This window comes from Notolepis coatsorum, assembly GCF_963971535.1.
Source record: "Notolepis coatsorum genome assembly, chromosome: 11".
In the NCBI taxonomy this organism is placed as follows: Eukaryota; Metazoa; Chordata; class Actinopteri; order Aulopiformes; family Paralepididae; genus Notolepis; species Notolepis coatsorum.
The window spans coordinates 29,217,951-29,237,170 of NC_140175.1; the positions used below are offsets into that span (position 1 = coordinate 29,217,951).

The following is a 19,220-nucleotide window of genomic DNA, read 5'->3' on the forward strand; positions in this document are numbered from 1 at the left end:
AATTATTCTTTTTGGATTACCTTCTGGCTAAGGTAAGGACCCCATATGTCTATTTTACCGAACCTGAAACATGTTTCTGTAATGATCACAGTTTCTTACTTTGCTGGACATAAACCAAGCGTTTTGTAACTATCGCATTTTCGGGGTAAGACTAGAATTGATAATTTTGTGAAGGCACATGTGTATAGTATATACCTTTGATTTGGGAGTATTTGGGGTTTCATGGGATCAACCAGAACGGTTTGGGCTTATTGCATATAACATGTTTTATCTCGCAATCTATGGGAAAATAATGGATTATCTAGGAAATGGGCGATGTTTAGCGTGTAATAAACTACAAACTACAGTGTGTAGAAACAAACTATTTTTTCCATGTTGGACTACAAGTAGTGTCTGCCAAATGAGCCACACCATTGTCTCCACAGCTATAATACAGAGCACACACACAGCTCTGCAAACATTGTGAAACACCGCGAAAGTGACCATTTTAATCTGGCCTGGAGCGGCAGAGATATGGAAAGCGTATGGCGATGAATGAGTTAAGCTGAGAAAGTGTTGATATGAAAAGAACAGTCTATTCTTATTTCTGACCTGATATTACGTCAAGTGTCAACATTTAACTTAGCTAGACTAGATACTGTAGGTATCAAGATGACGTCTCTCGCACGGGGGAAAGAATCTAGGAGAACCGAGGTGGAGTTGAACTTTTGGCACCAGAAAGGGAGATAACCAAAGAAGAGGATGGTAACAAATGGGAATATTATGCTAGGGAGAGAGATAATCTTGGTGTCTCTTCGGTATTCAGCTCACACAGAGAGAACCTGAGAGCAACCTAATTGTAACTATTTAGCTGTTTATGCCATTGAACCTAAAAATACCAGAGAATACCATGAGCCTGTGTCATATATTAACTCAAGGGGAGATTTAATTCGAGTGACTTTACTTCAACATCCAACGCAGAGTCTATCCTGAAGGAAGACAGGATAAGTAACATGAATTAAAAGTCAACGAAATCTAACACTATCTTGGATACATTGGATTGAGAGGATAGATGCCCTACTGTGAGGAACATACTGTTACATTCAAGCCAAAAATATGGCTCGTGTAGGCCTTGAATGTAAAGTGGTGGACACAGGACAAGACAGGAGTTTATCAAAAATAACAATATTTATTTGAACAGCTATCTAAATGGACAAAAAGAGTGGGAGCTGGGTGTTCCAGACTCCAAAGTTCAATAACAAAACGAATGCACATAGGCAAAAGAGAACAAGCCAACAGTACAAGTGAAGCAGTGAGCAAAATGAGGTCTTCAGGTTAGGCCTCTGGAGAACCAGTGACGAGCATCAGCTGCGAGAGAGAACGAGTTAGAACTGCTGCAGCCTCCACTTTTGTAGGGCGTGGTGCCTCATCACCACACCTGTGATAATTAGAACAGCGGCCATTTTATGTTTTATCCCCACGTATCTCGATATTTTGCCAAACGCACATTTTATTCCACGATTGAGCCTTTCATCCACACGTAAAGGGTGTTTTCAGGAACATAAACAGAGATTTTCTTAAACGCATTTTAAAGTGAAGATTTTCCAAAATATCCGTTCAGTGGATCTGTGTAGCCACTGTAAACGCATAGTCTAGATAAACGATGACGCCACAGCTCACTATGCATGCTCAGACTGTTGTTCTATCTATGGCAATACAATAGGCACCCGTAGCCTTGAAGCGCATGGATGTAATAAGATGGACAGCGCCTGCGGTGCTGAAATGACAGACAGAAATAGCATGTCGTTTCTTCCCCCTCGAATGTATATATTTTCTCTTATTGATCTCTGCCTCTTAAGCAGTACTGTATATATGTATATGTATACCCTGGCAGCACATCACCCCCACCCTCATCCACCTCCACTGGCTCCCCATCAAATCCTGCATCACCTACAAAACCCTCCTGCTCACCTACAAATCCCTTCACGCTCTGGCACCTCAGTACCTCACTGACCTCCTCCACCCCTACACTCAGTCACGGTCCCTGCGATCCACGGACACTGGTCAGCTCTCCATCCCCCGAACCAGATTGCGGACGTTCGGGGACAGAGCTTTCAGTGTGGCAGCTCCCACCCTACGGAACTCCCTCCCCGCAGAACTCTGCACCGCCCCAACTCTGGACTCATTTAAAAAACTGCTCAAAACCCACCTTTTCAACTTGGCCTTTAACCCCTAATTTCTCACTCTATATGTATATGTATATGTTGTGTCTGTCCACTATGTTTGTTAATTTGTCATCTCCCCCCCCCCCCCCTATGTAAAGCGACCTTGGGTCTTATGAAAGGCGCTATATAAAAAAAGTTATTATTATTGTTATTATTATTATAAATGTCTAGATGTAACAGCTACTGTATACTCCAGTGCCGACAGATCCGGCCACCAGACGCTGCTTGCGTGTAATAGGGATGTATCTGTTATTTAGTTATACTGGACATTTTCATTTACATAAGTAGATTTTTCGTTTTTGTTTATTTATTAAGTTAATATAAACCGTGTCTCGAACGTTTTTGAGGTTGCTAAACACACGCTTTTTATTTATTTAAAAGCCAAATTGCAATGTAGTTAATAGACTCGCGACAGAAGAGCGTCTGCACCTGATGCTCTCTGATGTTGCGGATAGTTGAGGATGTTGGCATCACGGTGAACAGTACAATGCAATTAATGAATGTCTTGTTGTAATTAGTATATATATATAGTTTGTGATAAGGACTCGCCGTATTTAGTTTCAGAATCCGGAGATTGTGATCTCAACATTGACATTGTATCTCTCCGTCGCCCAGTGCGCAGGAGTAAAGCATTGAATCGTGACATATCTAGATTGTTTCCTCTGGACTGCATAATCCTCCGCTATATCTATCTATTTATCATCTATGTATGTCAATATAGCCAATGGAAATGCTAGGAATGGTAAAGTGGGCTGGGTGAACCAATGGACAATTCCCATCGTTTCTCAGTCGCCCTGACCGCTCGTACCACTATGGTATTTGGGATATCGCTTATCGCCACCTACTGGCCTGCATGCTTGTTGGAGCAATTTATATGCGTTTATGTGTTTGTGTCTGGATAGAGTTTTATTTTTTAACACTGTCGTGTGGACAAGGATTTTATTTTAAACTGAGCCTGAGAATATCCGTTTGGCAAAAGATCCAGATACGTGGGGACATGGCCTTAGACACAAGCAAAAAATGCCAACAGAAAGAAAACAGAAGAGTGTGTCAATTAAACCACCAATTAGTGACAGCACACTACAACCACAATGTGAATATGCACCACAGACAGTAAGTATCCCTCCACCATGTGAAAGTAATACGTAACACATACCCAGAATGTCTTGCGGTCGAATGAGCACCCACACTGGGACCGCAAGGCATTCTGGGTGTGTGCTTCTATCCTCTCCCACATTGTGTGTGACTGTAAAGCTGAGACTCGTATGGATCCATTGAGTCCAACTCTATTCATGTGTGATGATATTAGTCTCCATACAGCAGTGACCATCTCAATGTAGGCACACCATTTTCTTCACATACTTCACTGTATAGAATGCCCTATTGTGATAACCACAGCCTCCTGAAACTTTACAACCACAAACGAAAAACCGAGGCCATTCAGATGATGGATGGCATACATAGGTAAGTTGAGTTTTCTGAGCCGTTCTCAGAAAAGAAAGTGTTCACCATCCAGTTACCGGAGGAAAAAATAACAATTCTTGCAGAGGTCTCTAGATGTCAAAGGTAATTGATACCATATATCACAGTATGAACTTTTCTAAAGAGTTATTTAAGGTATTGGTGTCTTAACCTGTTCCACCCCAGGTGAAAATCTGCATAAAATGTATACATAGGTAAATGGAATATTGCTCCACTTCTACAAGGGCTATTTGCATATTCTTGGTATCTAGGTATATCTATGGACCTCAGTGAATGTATTCTCAGTGTCAGAAATATTGTGTCTATTACTAGGCTTGCTTAAATTGTGATGAAACAAAGGAAAATATGAATTATGATTTTTCTTTTCATCTTTGACAGTGAATAACACCATGATAATAATGACCAAACTTAAAAAACTACCACTGAACTCATTCAGTACCCTCTTGAGATCATGTGTACAAAAGATCTAAGGAAATTAATAAAGGGAAGATGATAAAACTGAAGGTTCTGTATATACAGTACTGAATTCTCCCATCCGGACCAATGCAATTTGAAATATTATTATAGAATATAGAATATATGCTTATACATTACCTTATTATAGCCAATTCGCACATTTATATATATATATAGTATCTTTCAAATGGCCGAGTTCAATTTGGATATAGTATCACCAGGCGTGCATAATAACAGATACTGATATTTACTGTAATCGACTGTACTTTTTTATTTCCCCCACAGTGTAACCATTTTGAAACTAATTTCAGATCTAACTGTTCCTACATGGTAACAATAGTGAGGAGAAACTGACTGCGTTTCAATATTTGTCAAAAACGTTACCTTTTGTAGCTTATTATCGCGAATCATAACAATTATTGATATGATTCATTCAGAACGCTGAACTTTGAACCACCATAGTATGTGACAGGAAGTGTAGATCGGAGAAATTTAAACACTGGCCGATAGCTATGAATATCCTCTACAAAATGGCCACAAAAAAACTACAATTCCCATGGTTCAACATTTCCATTTCCGGTTCCGGGTCAGATAGGCGATTGCATATCAAAAACTTAAAACGATATAAGTACACTTTTAACCTATTGCTAAACTATTGCCAACCTAATGTTTTACATTCTACATGCATTTGTGACATAGTGGTGATGTTAATACTTGAAAACGGTTGGTCAGCCTTCGTGGTCAGCCTTCTTGCGATACCAGAAGTATGGCTAGAATGAACAAGATGTTTATTTGTGCACAGAATGTGGGGTATTTTTTTGCAACAATTAAAAAAAAAAATATGCAGCCACCTGGACCACCAATAAATCAAGCTACGGAAAAGAAGCACAGATGCAACGCCGTGACAGTAATGCTTGAGTGTCCAGCGGGTGGCAGAAATTGTCGTTTTAATGGTTTAGTGCGAATGGTCTTTTCCCAATAATTCCTATAAAAAAGAAAAGCATGAATATGGTTCACCTGATGTGACTACATCTCTCCTCTCGCACCACATCTCATACAAAGCCCAGTATGGATAGGCTTTGAATATAGGCTTTTGACTTAGCTTTGGTACATTGAATAGTACAAATTACTCTTCCTCTCCAGTCATCCAGGTTCGATTCTGATACCCAGAAGATGAAGAGGCTCTGAAGGGGCCTTCACCAGCTTGGAGAAGGTTCTGGGGGCCAGGGAGTAACCGAACGGAATCCTGTTGGAATCGTACGCGCGGCTCTGGAATGAAAATGAAGGCAGAAAAGGTCTGTGGCTGTGAGTCGATGTACATCTGGGGAATGGACAGCACCCTGAACGGTCGCTTCCGGATGAAACAGTTGAGGACATGCAAATCCATAATCTGTCTCGTGTCAGTCTGGCCTTCTTTGGAACCAGGAAGAGATGGGAGTAAACTCCATTGTTTCCTTGTTCAGGAGGAACTGGAGAAATGACCTCCTTTTGTGAGCAGTTCGTTGATCTCCTCCCAGAGTGCTGCTGCAGGGATGACGGCTGTGTCTCCAACGTCCCTGAGACCAGGAGGGAGGAGAAGCTGCAAACTGGAGTCTGTAACCCTGTCTTCACCTCGGTGGGCAGATTGCATTCTCGTTCCCATATCTCAAAATAAGTCCGTGCTGTCAGCCTATTGGCGCCAACATGAGCATCGTTTTTGGAAGCTGCTTCACAGCCCAATGGGGGCCCAAGAGTGGAAAGGGACCGGCACCGTGCTTGAGACACAGAGGGTCGAGATTGGTCTCCTGATGATTTCTATTATTGTGGGAAGTAGGGATGATCCGGGAAAGCGTGGATAACGCGATGGACACAGATATGTTTTATACTCCGATATGCTCGTTATTATCTGGAGATTACAGCAATGCGCTCCACCTACTGTATGCAGCTACTATACAGTACCACTCCCTGTCATCTATGAATTACATTTTACATTTACATTTAGTTATTTAGCGGATGCTTTTATCCAAAGCGACTTACAAATTGTGAACAAGTCAGCAGGATTACCTCCGGATTACCAGACGACTTCTCCCGAGCCACTGTTGCCCGAGCCACTAGTACAGACAGTAAGAAGGTTAGTTTTCTTTTATTTTTTTGTATTTCAGATAATTGTTTGAAGAGGTGTGTCGGCGGAAAATGTGGCATGTTTCAGTTGTCCTGACTGTGGTGGGGAGTTCGTTCCACCATTGTGGAGCGAGGACAGAGAATAGCCTGCTTTACTTTGATGGATAGGAGTGGGTCTGAGGCGGCCAGAAGATGCAGAGCATAGGGGTCTTGAGGGTATGTAGTTAGAGCCCATTGACCGGAGGTAGGAGGGAGCCGTTCCTCTCGCTGTACTGTATGCCAGGTCAAGGATTTTGACTAGGAAGCCAGTGTAGCTCTCTTATGAAGTGGGGTAACATGGGCTGACTTTGGTAGGCTGGAGATCAGGTGGGCCGCTGCGTGAAGTGGCTTGGTGGCGGTACCCGGTAAACCAGCTAGCAGTGAATTATCACATACATTTCTTTCAAACCCCTGTAATGTATTATCAAAAGTGACACATAGAGAACCTGTAGTTTTTAGCTGTATGTGTTCCTGCAAACCAAACAGGCGAGACTTTGCGCAGCAGGCAGCATGATAAAAGCAGTCAGCTCCCGGCTATCACTCAAGGAAACTCACATCGAGGAGGAGGAGGCGTTAGGAGCTAGTGAGACAAAAGCCTTGTGTGACAATGAAGCTTAATTTGAGCTTTATGTGTTAATGACCTCATATTGAAGGGAAAAAAACAATGGTTTACCTTTTATTTCAGTCAATCATAATTATTTCCAGTTCATGCCATCAGGTTCAAATTCAAGTGACAGCAACATGTGTTTTGTGAAGCTAGCAAAAAATAAATACTCAAGGACTGAAAACTGCAGACTGAACTATCTGCTCCCGTCTCGAGCACCATAATGAAATAATTGAAGTGTTCACACATACCTGCATATAATCCTTCCGACTGGCCCGGTATCGGGCCAAGATTTATTTTACGTCATAAATAGATGAATACAGTCTGTATTAATTAATGTTGCGTTTCTTTTTCAAATGTAGCCAAGAGCAAAACAGAAAAAAGCATTTCATATAAAAGTATTCTGTATTTTTGTATGACAACTAATAAAGAAACTTGAACTTGAGTAAAGACCCTAACCCTATCAATGATTTTAAGTGTTATTTAGTGAAATATCAGTTTATATAATTCTCTGTGCATTGCAATCGAAACCGGATGATATAGACGTGAGGAAATGACGCCCTCATGAAATTGTTGTAGTCCTAAGAAAGAGGAGACCCAGGGCTTTCGATGGACATCGAAATCCCATAAAACTACACGTACCAGCTCACACCAGCCACTGTCAAAGCTGGAGCCGGCTGAAAATAATTTTTGAACGTTATTTTATACGAGAATACAAGATTATATCTCACGGGTCGAACAAACCTGAACGTTATTGCCATAAAATACAACGTATATTGTTCCTTTACCTTTCTGTGAACGTCTAAAAAAAATATGCGTCTCAATCTGGTGAAAAATGGCGGAGCTGGACATTATACAAAAGTAACTGTACTTACAGTAGATTTAATTCACGGTCTTTGCTGCCCTGTAACGGGCGCCTGGTGGTACTAAATCCATATTTAACTCTGCCATTGGAAAGAGGAGATTTTGCCCGATCCATAGATGTATGACTTGGCCATAATAAGGTAATTTATAGGAATATATTCTATATTCATATTTAAAATTGCATGTGTCCGGATGGCAAAATTGCAAATGGCAAAAAGATTTTTAGTACACTTGATCTCAAGAAGGTGCTGAATGAGCTCAGTGGCAATTTTTCACGTCTGCTCAATGCATGCATGGTGTTGGTCAAAGATGTAAATGATCTATTCTCCTTTGGTTCATTACAATTTACTCAAGCATAGTAACAGACACTTGCAGGAGACCTTGTAGTGCAGCAATCTTCCATTTACTTGGGTATGTACTTTTAGGCAAATCTTCAGAAAATATGGCTAGGGCTTAAGAGACTATATACCTACTTATACACCTGCATATAACCCATATAACTCTGTATGATAACATGTACAATAATGTTGTATATACCGTATATATATATATATATATATATATATGTTTATTCTTACAGTATATATATCTATCCATATCTGTCTGTACATACCTGCACATAATCCTTTTGCATATCTGTAGATACAATATCTATATCTGTACATATCCCTACTCTTACGCTGCTGGCCAATATGACTACTACCATACTGTCTTTATAATTGTATCACTATACATTCATATTACAACTCTGTACAAACATCTGATTAGCACTTCACCCAGTAGTACTAATTTATATATTTTATACCCAGTGTAATCACCTGTACATTATATATTACTATTGCACTTTACTGCTACATTTGCACTCTGGTTGGATGCCAAACTTCTTTTCGCTGTACAGTACGTGTGCTGTATAATGACATAAAATTTGAATCTAAAGACCTTTCTATGTGTTGAAGGCCATGCCCTGTCATCTTCTGCTGTGATCAAAAGTAAGCTCTCTTTCAGGGGCCTTTCTCACTCACTCATTCTGTCCGTTCCGGTCCGTACCGTCCTCATTCCGGGTCAGAGTGCGAACTCTCCCCCCTCTAGTTTGTGTACACACTGCAGTCTTGGTTCGCTCCGGGTTCTGTTTACGGTTTGCGTTTTGAGCGTGTAGCTTGCCGTAGGCGATGATGTCACGCTCGGAAATGTAAACAGGAAGAAGAGTATTAACATGGTGGTGGAGACTGGAATGCGGATATAAAATAAACAAATAACCAATAAATATGAAAGTCAAGCCTTGTCAATATAACCCACCCCCTTTTCTCACGAATGGAACTGGTGTTGTTGAGTCCGCTTTTGAGCGTTTTGCAGGGCTAACGCTAAGCTAACGGCTAACGCTAGTTAGCTTAGCCTGTTCAGCGGCTAACATTATCCCATCGCTCGTGGCAATTATATTGAATGTCATTGATCTACCGGTCGATCACGGCCGACTGGTTGGGCACCACTGGTCTATTGAAATAAATGCAGTCGAACAAGAAAGTTGAGTAGACAGCAATGGCTAACGCTAACGGCTAATGCTAGTTAGCTTAGCCTGTTCAGCATCTAACATCCCATCGCTCGTGACAATTATATTACATGTCATTGATCTACTGGTCGACCACGGCCGACTGGTTGGGCACCACTGGTCTAATAGAAATAAATGCATTGGAACAAGAAACCAATGTATAGACATAGCAATGGCAAACAAAATTGCCAGGCCTAATGCGAGCCAGGGAAGTGTGCTTTGTGTAACGTGGCTTCATGTTTTCATCCACTGAGCTGTGAGGCTCCACATGCTTGTTCTTGGTTGAGGTCTGAACTCGCAAATTGCCCATAAATATCGCTTTTGTGGGTATTGTCCAGTTGTTGCTGTGTGGTTTTATCTGCCCAAAATTCAAGCAAGCATATGCAGTGATAGAAGCTAAATTCGAAGGCCACAGCTGCTCCACCCCGCTCCCACTGGCCCGCACCCGAGACCACCTATTTCAATCGTCCCAGGTTCAGCGGGGGGTAGTACGAATCAGCGCCGCTTCGATCCCAAAAGGGGTGTGTCCGTCTGAGTGAGAACACTCCCCCCCGTCCCCGGGGGCGCTGATTCGACCCCGATTGGTGAGTGAGAAAGGCCCCTCAATTGCTGACTGGTAGAACCGGATCAATCAATTATGCACGTGGACAGAACGATATCAATGTATTCGTAAAACACATGGATCAATTACAAATAGAGAGGTCAATGAGCTAAGAGGAGTGTGTGTGTGTGTGTGTGTGTGTGTGTGTGTGTGTGTGTGTGTGTGTGTGTGTGTGTGTGTGTGTGTGTGTGTGTGTGTGTGTGTGTGTGTGTGTGTGTGTGTGTGTGTGTGTGTGTGTGTGTGTGTGTGTGTGTGTGTGTGTGTGTGTGTGTGTGTGTGTGTAGCCTAAATCTCACACCTTTGGGAGGGGCAACCCCCACCCCTCCTCAAGAGCCACACAAGAGCCAGGCGACCATCTCTCCCTCAGCGTGGTCATGGTGGCCAGGCGACCATCTCTCCCTCAGTGTGGTCATGGTGGCCAGGCGACCATCTCTCCCTCAGCGTGGTCATGGTGGCCAGGCGACCATCTCTCCCTCAGCGTGGTCATGGTGGCCAGGCGACCATCTCTCCCTCAGTGTGGTCATGGTGGCCAGGCGACCAGCTCTCCCTCAGCGTGGTCATGGTGGCCAGGCGACCATCTCTCCCTCAGCGTGGTCATGGTGGCCAGGCGACCATCTCTCCCTCAGCGTGGTCATGGTGGCCAGGCGACCATCTCTCCCTCAGTGTGGTCATGGTGGCCAGGCGACCATCTCTCCCTCAGCGTGGTCATGGTGGCCAGGCGACCATCTCTCCCTCAGCGTGGTCATGGTGGCCAGGCGACCATCTCTCCCTCAGTGTGGTCATGGTGGCCAGGCGACCATCTCTCCCTCAGCGTGGTCATGGTGGCCAGGCGACCATCTCTCCCTCAGCGTGGTCATGGTGGCCAGGCGACCATCTCTCCCTCAGTGTGGTCATGGTGGCCAGACTCAAGCCAAGCTCATTGACCTCTCTTACTTGTATTTTGATCTATGTGCTTTACTAATAAATGTGTATTGATGTGAGGACTTCACTCGATCACATGGAATACTCTTTGAGATGCCGAATTAATTATGCAGTAAAGGATTTATGGCATGGGCCAATGGACATATGATCTACCAGATAGCAATCAAATAATTGGAAAATTATTTTTGGAATCCAACCGGCCAAAGGTAAGAGCAATTTGACGTCAATTTCGGCTTGATCGTGCAAGGATTTAATAGCCAGCCCCCAGATCAGCCCATGTTGTGGTAATAACGAATGCCGTTATTGGCATTCATGATGGAACATAATACCGATCATATGCATTTGGATTTTTAACTCTAGCGTGTGTAGGGACGAAACGCCAATGGATTTAACGTTATTAGCTTAGCGCCTTATAAATAGCCTTGCAGGAATTATCCCAGATCATTCCGATATAACACTCATATTCACCACGGTATAAAACAGGAACGTATTGATGAAAAAAATATTTCTTTATGGCATATTGAACTATACTAACTATATTAATATAAAATATAGATTTAGCTCTACGACCAACGTGACACACAGTGAAACGTTGTAATGGAGAGCTGGCCTCACTACAGCGTGGGCCAGTCTAATAGCTGGCACTTATTGAGTTAATCAATCAATCAATCAATCAGATTTATTTATATAGCACATTTAACATGACACGTGTCAACCAAATAGAGGGTACATACACATAGATACATATTGACAACAATCACACTCCGTTTTATGGGAGGGGACACAGGCAAACACATAGGAAAACAGGGCATGAGTCAGTGAACGGGAAAGGCTAGTAGGTAGAAGTGGGTTTTGAGCCTCGATTTGAAGGCATCTATCGAGGGGGCGAGCCTAATGGAGGTGGGGATGCTGTTCCACAGTTCAGGGGCTGCGATAGCAAAGCCCCCTGAGCTTGAGGTTAGACCTCCGGACTGTCAGGAGCCTCTGATCGGCTGACCTGAGGGACCTGGTGTTGGAATAGGGGGATAGGAGGTCTGAGATGTAGGAGGGGGGGTGACCATTAAGGGCTTTAAAAACAAATAGGAGAACCTTAGAATCTATCCTGTAGCATACTGGAAGCCAATGAAGTTAATGTTACCCCTGATGATGTATAAGGATTAAATTGTGGTGCATTCAGGCAAATATAGTTAAAATATTCAGACCAATATGGTATATGACACTATTAAATCAACGTGATGCTTTGAAGGCACAACAATTGCATTGCCAATGCATATTAGGTTAGAAAATACAACATTTAACGTGACTTCCAGTATAAACCATGACCACTTCCGGACATTTTTATCAGAATACAAAATACAGACACAGATACTTTTGTTGGTTGAACAGATACAGATAACGTCTCTGCATAGTACCTCTAGAGTCTAGTGCATTGGTGTCAAACTCACGGCCCGCGGGCCAAATGTGGCCCACCACGTCATTTGATGTGGCCCCCCAAGAGCTCAGGTAAAAAAAAATGTGTTTTTTTTTTTACATTAATATTGGGTTAAAAAATAGCAGTGTTAAAATAATTGTGGGTTAATGCGTTAATAAAGCTTTGACTTTGACAGCCTTAGTTATTACACATTCTTACACATATACATGTATGTTGAACATCTGAGGTATTGATGAAGTAACAAAGGAAAAAAGCCAAAAGCACTTACTCCTCAGACATTCTTTGACAATTTTACAGCCCAAAATACAAAAAAGATCCAGGCGGAATAGGTAACAAAGGGTTGAAGAAATATTGTCTGAACTGTCAGATGCAAACTGGCTGTGTGACATAACCGAGCATCTCGCTCAATTGAATAAGAAGCTGTAGGGACGCAAACAAGTCCCACCCAAAACTTTACCAATATAGTTGTGAACTGAGACAACCCTTATTTTGTTATTTTTGAGTACAGTTACAGTTGTGTGTTCATGCAGACACATAATAGCAATTTCATTACGAATTGAAAATGGGGGACCCTGATGTAAACAAGTCGAAAGTCTTTCTCTGGTCTGCATTCCCTTAACAATGACTCTGTGAAGCGCTCTGAGTCAGAGCAACAGTCAGTCAGAGAAGAGCGCTATATAAATCCAATCCATTATTATTATTAATTGTGTGTATTGAGCTGTACTGTACTGTACCCATTCTGCAATCTGTTCATTAAAGTTAATAATTAATCTTCTATTAGTTGGATGTATGGCCTCTGCAAGGTTGTGTGCAGCCATTTGTTTTTGTAACATCTGCTACATCTGTCCCACGTGTTCTTTGCAGCTCACAGTTGTTAGTTCTGCCCCTCTTGACTGTGACAAAAAGGTTTTGAACAAACTTAATGTCATAGCTTGTATTTGATGATATTCTTCTTTGTTATTTACTTGAATGGTTTGATCATTGATTGATGGAGTAATATGGGGTTCTGATAAACTAAAATTATTTGTTAAAATAACATAAGCTAACATATATTTTTACATTTATGCAAATGCATATGCAATATGTATAACTTGAATAAGTAATAAATACAGAAACAACATGTTTAACAATATGTAAATGAGTAGCTACATTTATTTTACATTACATTTATACGGTCTTTGGCCCTTTGAGGGCAACCATAATGCTGATGTGACCCTCTGTGAAAATGAGTTTGACACCCCTGCTCTAGTGGGAAGCACTTCCTGCTCAGATGTGCCTGGTGGAAAAACCAAGGCGGCATCAAGAAAGTGCGTGCTTGTGTAGGGGGGGGGGGGGGGCACTGGTCCTGCCTGTCCCGCCTTCCTCAGATGCCAGTATTCAGAGAGGAGGGCGGCCAATGGCTGATACATATTGCCAAATATGTTTAGTTTTTTTAATCTGATAGAATACAGCAATTTAATAATAACAAATGAGACGCAATTTCTTTTTATTATTAAAGATCCAGTACAATGGATCATAAATTGGTTATTGTGGAATGTTAATGTCATGAGTACCTTTTCTTCAGCATCAGATGTATCTCTGAGCATAGCCAACACTGTATGCTCTCAAGTGGCCTTCTGTTCACTAGACACTGTAGAGACGCTTGATAGGACTATAACTCAGTATGCTGAGGGGGCGTGGCCTTCTGTTCACTAGACACTGTAGATGCTTGATAGGACTATAACTCTCAGTATGCTGAGGGGGCGTGGCCTTCTGTTCACTAGACACTGTAGATGCTTGACTGTAAGGGACATGGTTGTTGACACCACTCAGACACACACTCGTCTGATGCCGATGATCTCAGAATGTCAAATATCATCACCAATTAATCGGTTGACCACTGCTGGGGACAGAGCAATGCCGCTTAGGCTCATAGGTGCTGTAGGCTCAGCAGTCCCCGAAACACGCTTGCACTGTGAGGTTGATGGCGAGGGTGGAGATGGTGCTTCACCTCACCCGGAGCTGGCCCAGGGCCAGATATGCCTGGCCGCTCCTTTGGCAAGGAAGACGCTGCAGAGGGAGGGGTAGAAGTGGGGCTAGCAACCATGGGATTACGCAGAGTGTGGGAGGGGGGGGGCCCGGGGGGGGGGGGGCTGGCTGGCAGGGGAAGACATAGTTAGGACCAGTGTTAATTTTGTGAACTGAAGAAAAATATTTGTCAACAGGGTTGGGCTGTAGGCTACTGTAATTGTATTACAGTAGAGATATGCAGTGATGGAAGCTAAATTCGAAGGCCACAGCTGACCTCTGGACAGCTGACAACAGAAGCTAAACAGGTTGTACATTTTGGAGAGGGGGGGGGTAATCTAAAGTAACGAGTAACGTAACTAGTAATGTAACTATGTTACTGTTGAAGTCCAACATACATACATCTCTGGTGTCCAGTGAAAATATTATTATCATCATCATCATCATCATCATCATCATCATCATCATCTTCATCATCATCATCATTATTATTATTATTATTATTATTATTATTATTATTATTATTATTATTATTATTATTATTATTATTATTATTATTATTATTATTATTATTATTATTATTATCATTATCATTATTATTATTATTATTATTATTATTATTATTATTATTATTATTATTATTATTATTATTATTATTATTATTATTATTATTATTATTATTATTATTATTATTATTATTATTATTATTATTATTATTATTATTATTATTATTATTATTATTATTATTATTATTATTATTATTATTATTTATCTACTAAAACAGTTTTTTCCACTGAAAGCAGAAATCTTGCTCAAACTAAAGTCTGACTGAAATCCTTTGAGGCGTGAGTTATTGCAGGCAGAGCCATTTATTACCAGAGTTTGGACAGCAAGGTTTCAAAAAAAGTTGGCCACGACATGGCATCCAACCTGGACAAACTTGGGTAATAAATGGCTGGTTGGAGGAAGACAACAGTGGAAGCTGAGAGAGAGTTGAACAGGACTATGCGTTGGAAATCTTGGAATACAGCTAGATTAGCATTATCTAAAAGATAAAAACAGCGGTATGTGTTTGTGCATTTCCAAATTGTGCCAACAACATGTCGCCCACTTTACGTAGCTTTCATTGATATGGACATGCTAGCTAAATGTTAAGTTATATTTAGGCTTCCTCAGAAGAGGACCCTCTCGGCACAACCATTTCTGGCCAGCTGCAGGACAGTACAGCGTTCTGTGGGCGTATGCTTAACACCGTCAGGGATGGTTGCATTGTTGTAAGATTTAGTAGCTTTTGTAATTTCAGTCTCAACATCTATATCCTAAATTTGGCTTGCTTTGGATAATGTTAGCTGACCAACAGCTAGCTAGCTAACGTTAGCAGAACCCTGGTAACAATAGCCAACGTTAGCATGCAACTATCTTGTTGTTATGCTACTGTAGCTGGCTAGCTACATAGCTGTCGGTAGCTAGATAGCAAGATACCCAAGCGAGCATACTGTAGCTGCTTTCTCACATCACGTTCGTAACTGGGTCACATTGTATATTTATAAGAGGAGCAATTTGGATCTACACCAGCGCCATTACAAGAAGACAACGGAGGCCAGGATTGTTCTTCAACGTCATTGCAAGAAGATAATGGAGGCCGGGAGTGCTCTTCTCCAGCGTCAGTCGGCTGTGGGTCGACCATAAACCTTGAGGGCTTTGGTTCAACAAGCATGACCCCACAAAGCAGCTCTACACCGACACCACAAAAAGAAAACACTGTGCAGGTCACGGCACTTTGCCCTCGTCTGTCGGCTTCGGGTTGTATTTTTTCAGATATACCAACACATTGTTGGAAAGCTAAAACGATCAACGTATGTAGTATTCAAAACGTATGCTGTTGCTGACGATCAGAGCATCACAAAACGACCCGCCCCCCCTTTGATGCGTTCATGATGAAACATAATACCTATTATATACCTTTTATTTGGAAATAATATCGTGTCCAGGCGAGCAACATGAATGACTTTCGCAAAATGCACACAGCGCTCCAAGAAGTGTTGGATACTGATCTGCCACGCCTAGTTTTACAGTTTGACCAGGAAATGCAGCTGCACAGGGGAGAAGCAACTCATTTTCACCTAAAGAGACGGGAGCTAAGAACGGCTTGTTTGAGGCTGAGTGACATAGCCTGTACATCTGTAACTAGGTGCTTTTTTACCATAAAAACATGCAAATGTTTGTAAATGAAGATATTAAACTAAATAGTCATAATATGGGCTCTTTAAACTGGAGGATATGCGGTCACCCCGGGTCACACTCAGTCTTAGCTTTTGAGCTGTTAGAAAGAGGTGGCATTGCAGTGAGACAGCGTTTGCTCTGCCTTACCATGCCAGAGTGATGGTCTGTGTCTTGGTGAGGGAGAGAAGTGCGCGTGCCACCAGCTTAATTTCCTGTGCATCGCTGTCTTTCTCGTCCTTTGGCAGATTGCACATGTAAACAGATAGAAAGCTTTACAGTGCTTGTTGCCACCCCACTCCTGTGTTATAAGGTGAAGCATCTAAATCAAATCAAATGTATTTGTAAGGCGCAACAACAAATGTTAATGTCCCCATGGGCCGGACACGTCTTCTTTAACACATCCCACGCCGGAAACGGCTTACGACGTGTTTCAAGTTAATGCGAATTCTGCCAATCCACGGCATACGACGTTATTGAGATCATATTTAATTTTTTCGCCATGTTATTCATAATTCCCTCACGGAGCCTGGTATGATGCAGTGGGAGCATGCACAACTCTGCAACGCTTCAATACTGCCACCTGGTGGATGATCGGCGAGTTGCCAAACCGGAAGTGGATCTCGTGTGATCCCGGTGCATCTGACAAATGTGTCCGGGACTGTATACACACGTCCGTGTGTAGCGATCGCTGCCATAACACAATAATCGATACGATTTGGCCGTTTATTATGATTACACAAACCGGAAATGGATTTAGGGGATCGCCGTCAAATAAGTGGGATCTTTTTCCTCCAGTCTCATCGTCGAACGGTAAGAGGACGAGTTACTTTCAGCCTGTTTGTTTATTATTATCCATGCAAACCGCTCTGATCAATATATCACCCATACTACATAAAGCATTTACCGACGATCACGGAATTATAAACGACCCCCCCCCCCCCGTTCACCCGCGCATGATCAGTCATAACGTTTAGGATCATGTACAGTTGACATTTTTAATATAGCGTGTATCGCCAACAAACGGCATTTGATAATCTATATATGCGTTTATGCCTATATCTCACCTTCTAAGAATTACTGCAGAAAACGATAAAAACATATTTATATTCTAGACGGTATTTTCGTATGAATATATGAATGAAAAAGTAAAACGTTCCTACATCCTGAACGATAGATAATCGATGTTGAATGGGCCATAGTAATGTCAATTTAGCAATACAATTTAAAAAGTTATAGCCCTGCAAAGAAGGTGAACATCTCCATAAGCTTACAGTGCTGGCAGAGAGTGGTATAAGATGCTCAAATTGCGTGGCAGGGAATGTGTTAAACAAGTCAAGAAGAAACATCACAATAAATCAAGAACAAAACAAAAAACACCATGAAATCCAAAATAAAATGTAAAATAAATAAATGCAACACTCCCAGACATACCCCACGTGTAGGTAAGGGGGAAAAAAAGTAAGGACTCACTAAAAACCTAGCAATAGGAAAAAAGCACCACAGGCAATGTTAGAAGGGCCATTCAATGGGGGATCTCCCTTCTTAGATGTCGGTGATAGTAGTGTTTGCTATAAAACAGGTGAAACAGTTGGTAAGTATGTACATATACGTGTAATGAAACACAAATATGTACATGCAATAGCAACTGGGGTACATAAGAACATTTTGAAAGATTAAAAATAGAATAGAGCTGATGACGGATCCATTTGAGGTATGGGGGCGGCGTAGAGAGGATCGCATCACCACGGGGCATCTGGTTGTTAAACTCTGCTGACACCTTGTCAGCCAGATTTATGGGAAAAGGTTTCACCGTCACCTGAGGGAGTTTGGGGCCAACACTAGCTCCTCTTCCAGACGAGGAAGACCTTGGCGTATACGGTCCATAAAGCTTTAAACTTGAGGGTCATTCATGTGGGATATGGGTTGATGATTCTGCATGAGGGGAGGAATTTGGATTCTGAGTGCTGCTGTCACAAGCCTGACGATGTTATCAAAGTCTAATGAGTCATCCAGGTCCGAACCTAGTGGCCACCTGAGTGCGGGAGGTTCGCTGAGCTCAGCCTTGACAAGCTCACCCCACTCAGCACAGGCTGGGTGAGTGGCAGCTCTCTGCTGCTCTTTTGTCAGAGCTCCCATTGCCGCTGCTCTCTTAGTCAGACGCAGTGATAGGAAGTCGACTGAGGAAGCTTGACCTTCGCAGGACTCCTTGACATTACAAGTGTAGCACCACAGGATGCTAAAGTGGGTGGCACTCATCTGCTCAACACAAAAATGAACTACAGCAGGTGGGAAATATATGTTATTATTATATACATAATGGCATGGAATTGTGTAAAAGTGGCTGTGCTCATTATATATGATTCTATATGATTGACCGGCTGGTAGGTAGAATGGTGTTCAGGCATTACACAAGGTAACAAGAGCTTGGAACATTATAATCAGGGGTGCTTCAGGAGTGTGTATTTTCAACCATCCTCGCCTTGGGATCCACATAAATCCATAACATGTCTCCTCCCCAGTTACAGGTCTACCCCCTTGCCTTCATTTTGGTTCATTCTGCCCCTTCATTGTTTTCTGTCACACCCAAAGCTGCTCTCCCACTACCAATCAAGCAGATGCACCCTGCACCTCCAGAAATCACACTGGGGGATAATTCTGTTGTGTACAGCAACATTCAGCAGCAGTTCAGCCATCTGCCTTTCAAAGGAACTGTCAGCTGCAACAGTTAATGGTGTGATCAT

At 42.2% G+C, this 19,220-nt stretch overlaps 1 protein-coding gene across 1 annotated transcript in view; it reads right to left on the reverse strand.

Annotated features, from left to right (window-relative positions):
- lrrtm4l1 (leucine rich repeat transmembrane neuronal 4 like 1) overlaps positions 1-18,615 on the reverse strand; it is a gene marked incomplete at both ends in the record, with an annotated part of 135,156 nt that extends 116,541 nt beyond the window's left edge. Inside the window, 2 exons of the mRNA XM_084324889.1 lie at positions 5,309-5,411; positions 18,463-18,615. Of these exons, the coding sequence (XP_084181015.1) occupies positions 5,309-5,411; positions 18,463-18,615 (256 nt within the window). The remainder of the gene's footprint in view (positions 1-5,308; positions 5,412-18,462) is intronic.
- Positions 18,616-19,220: the final 605 nt, after the last annotated feature.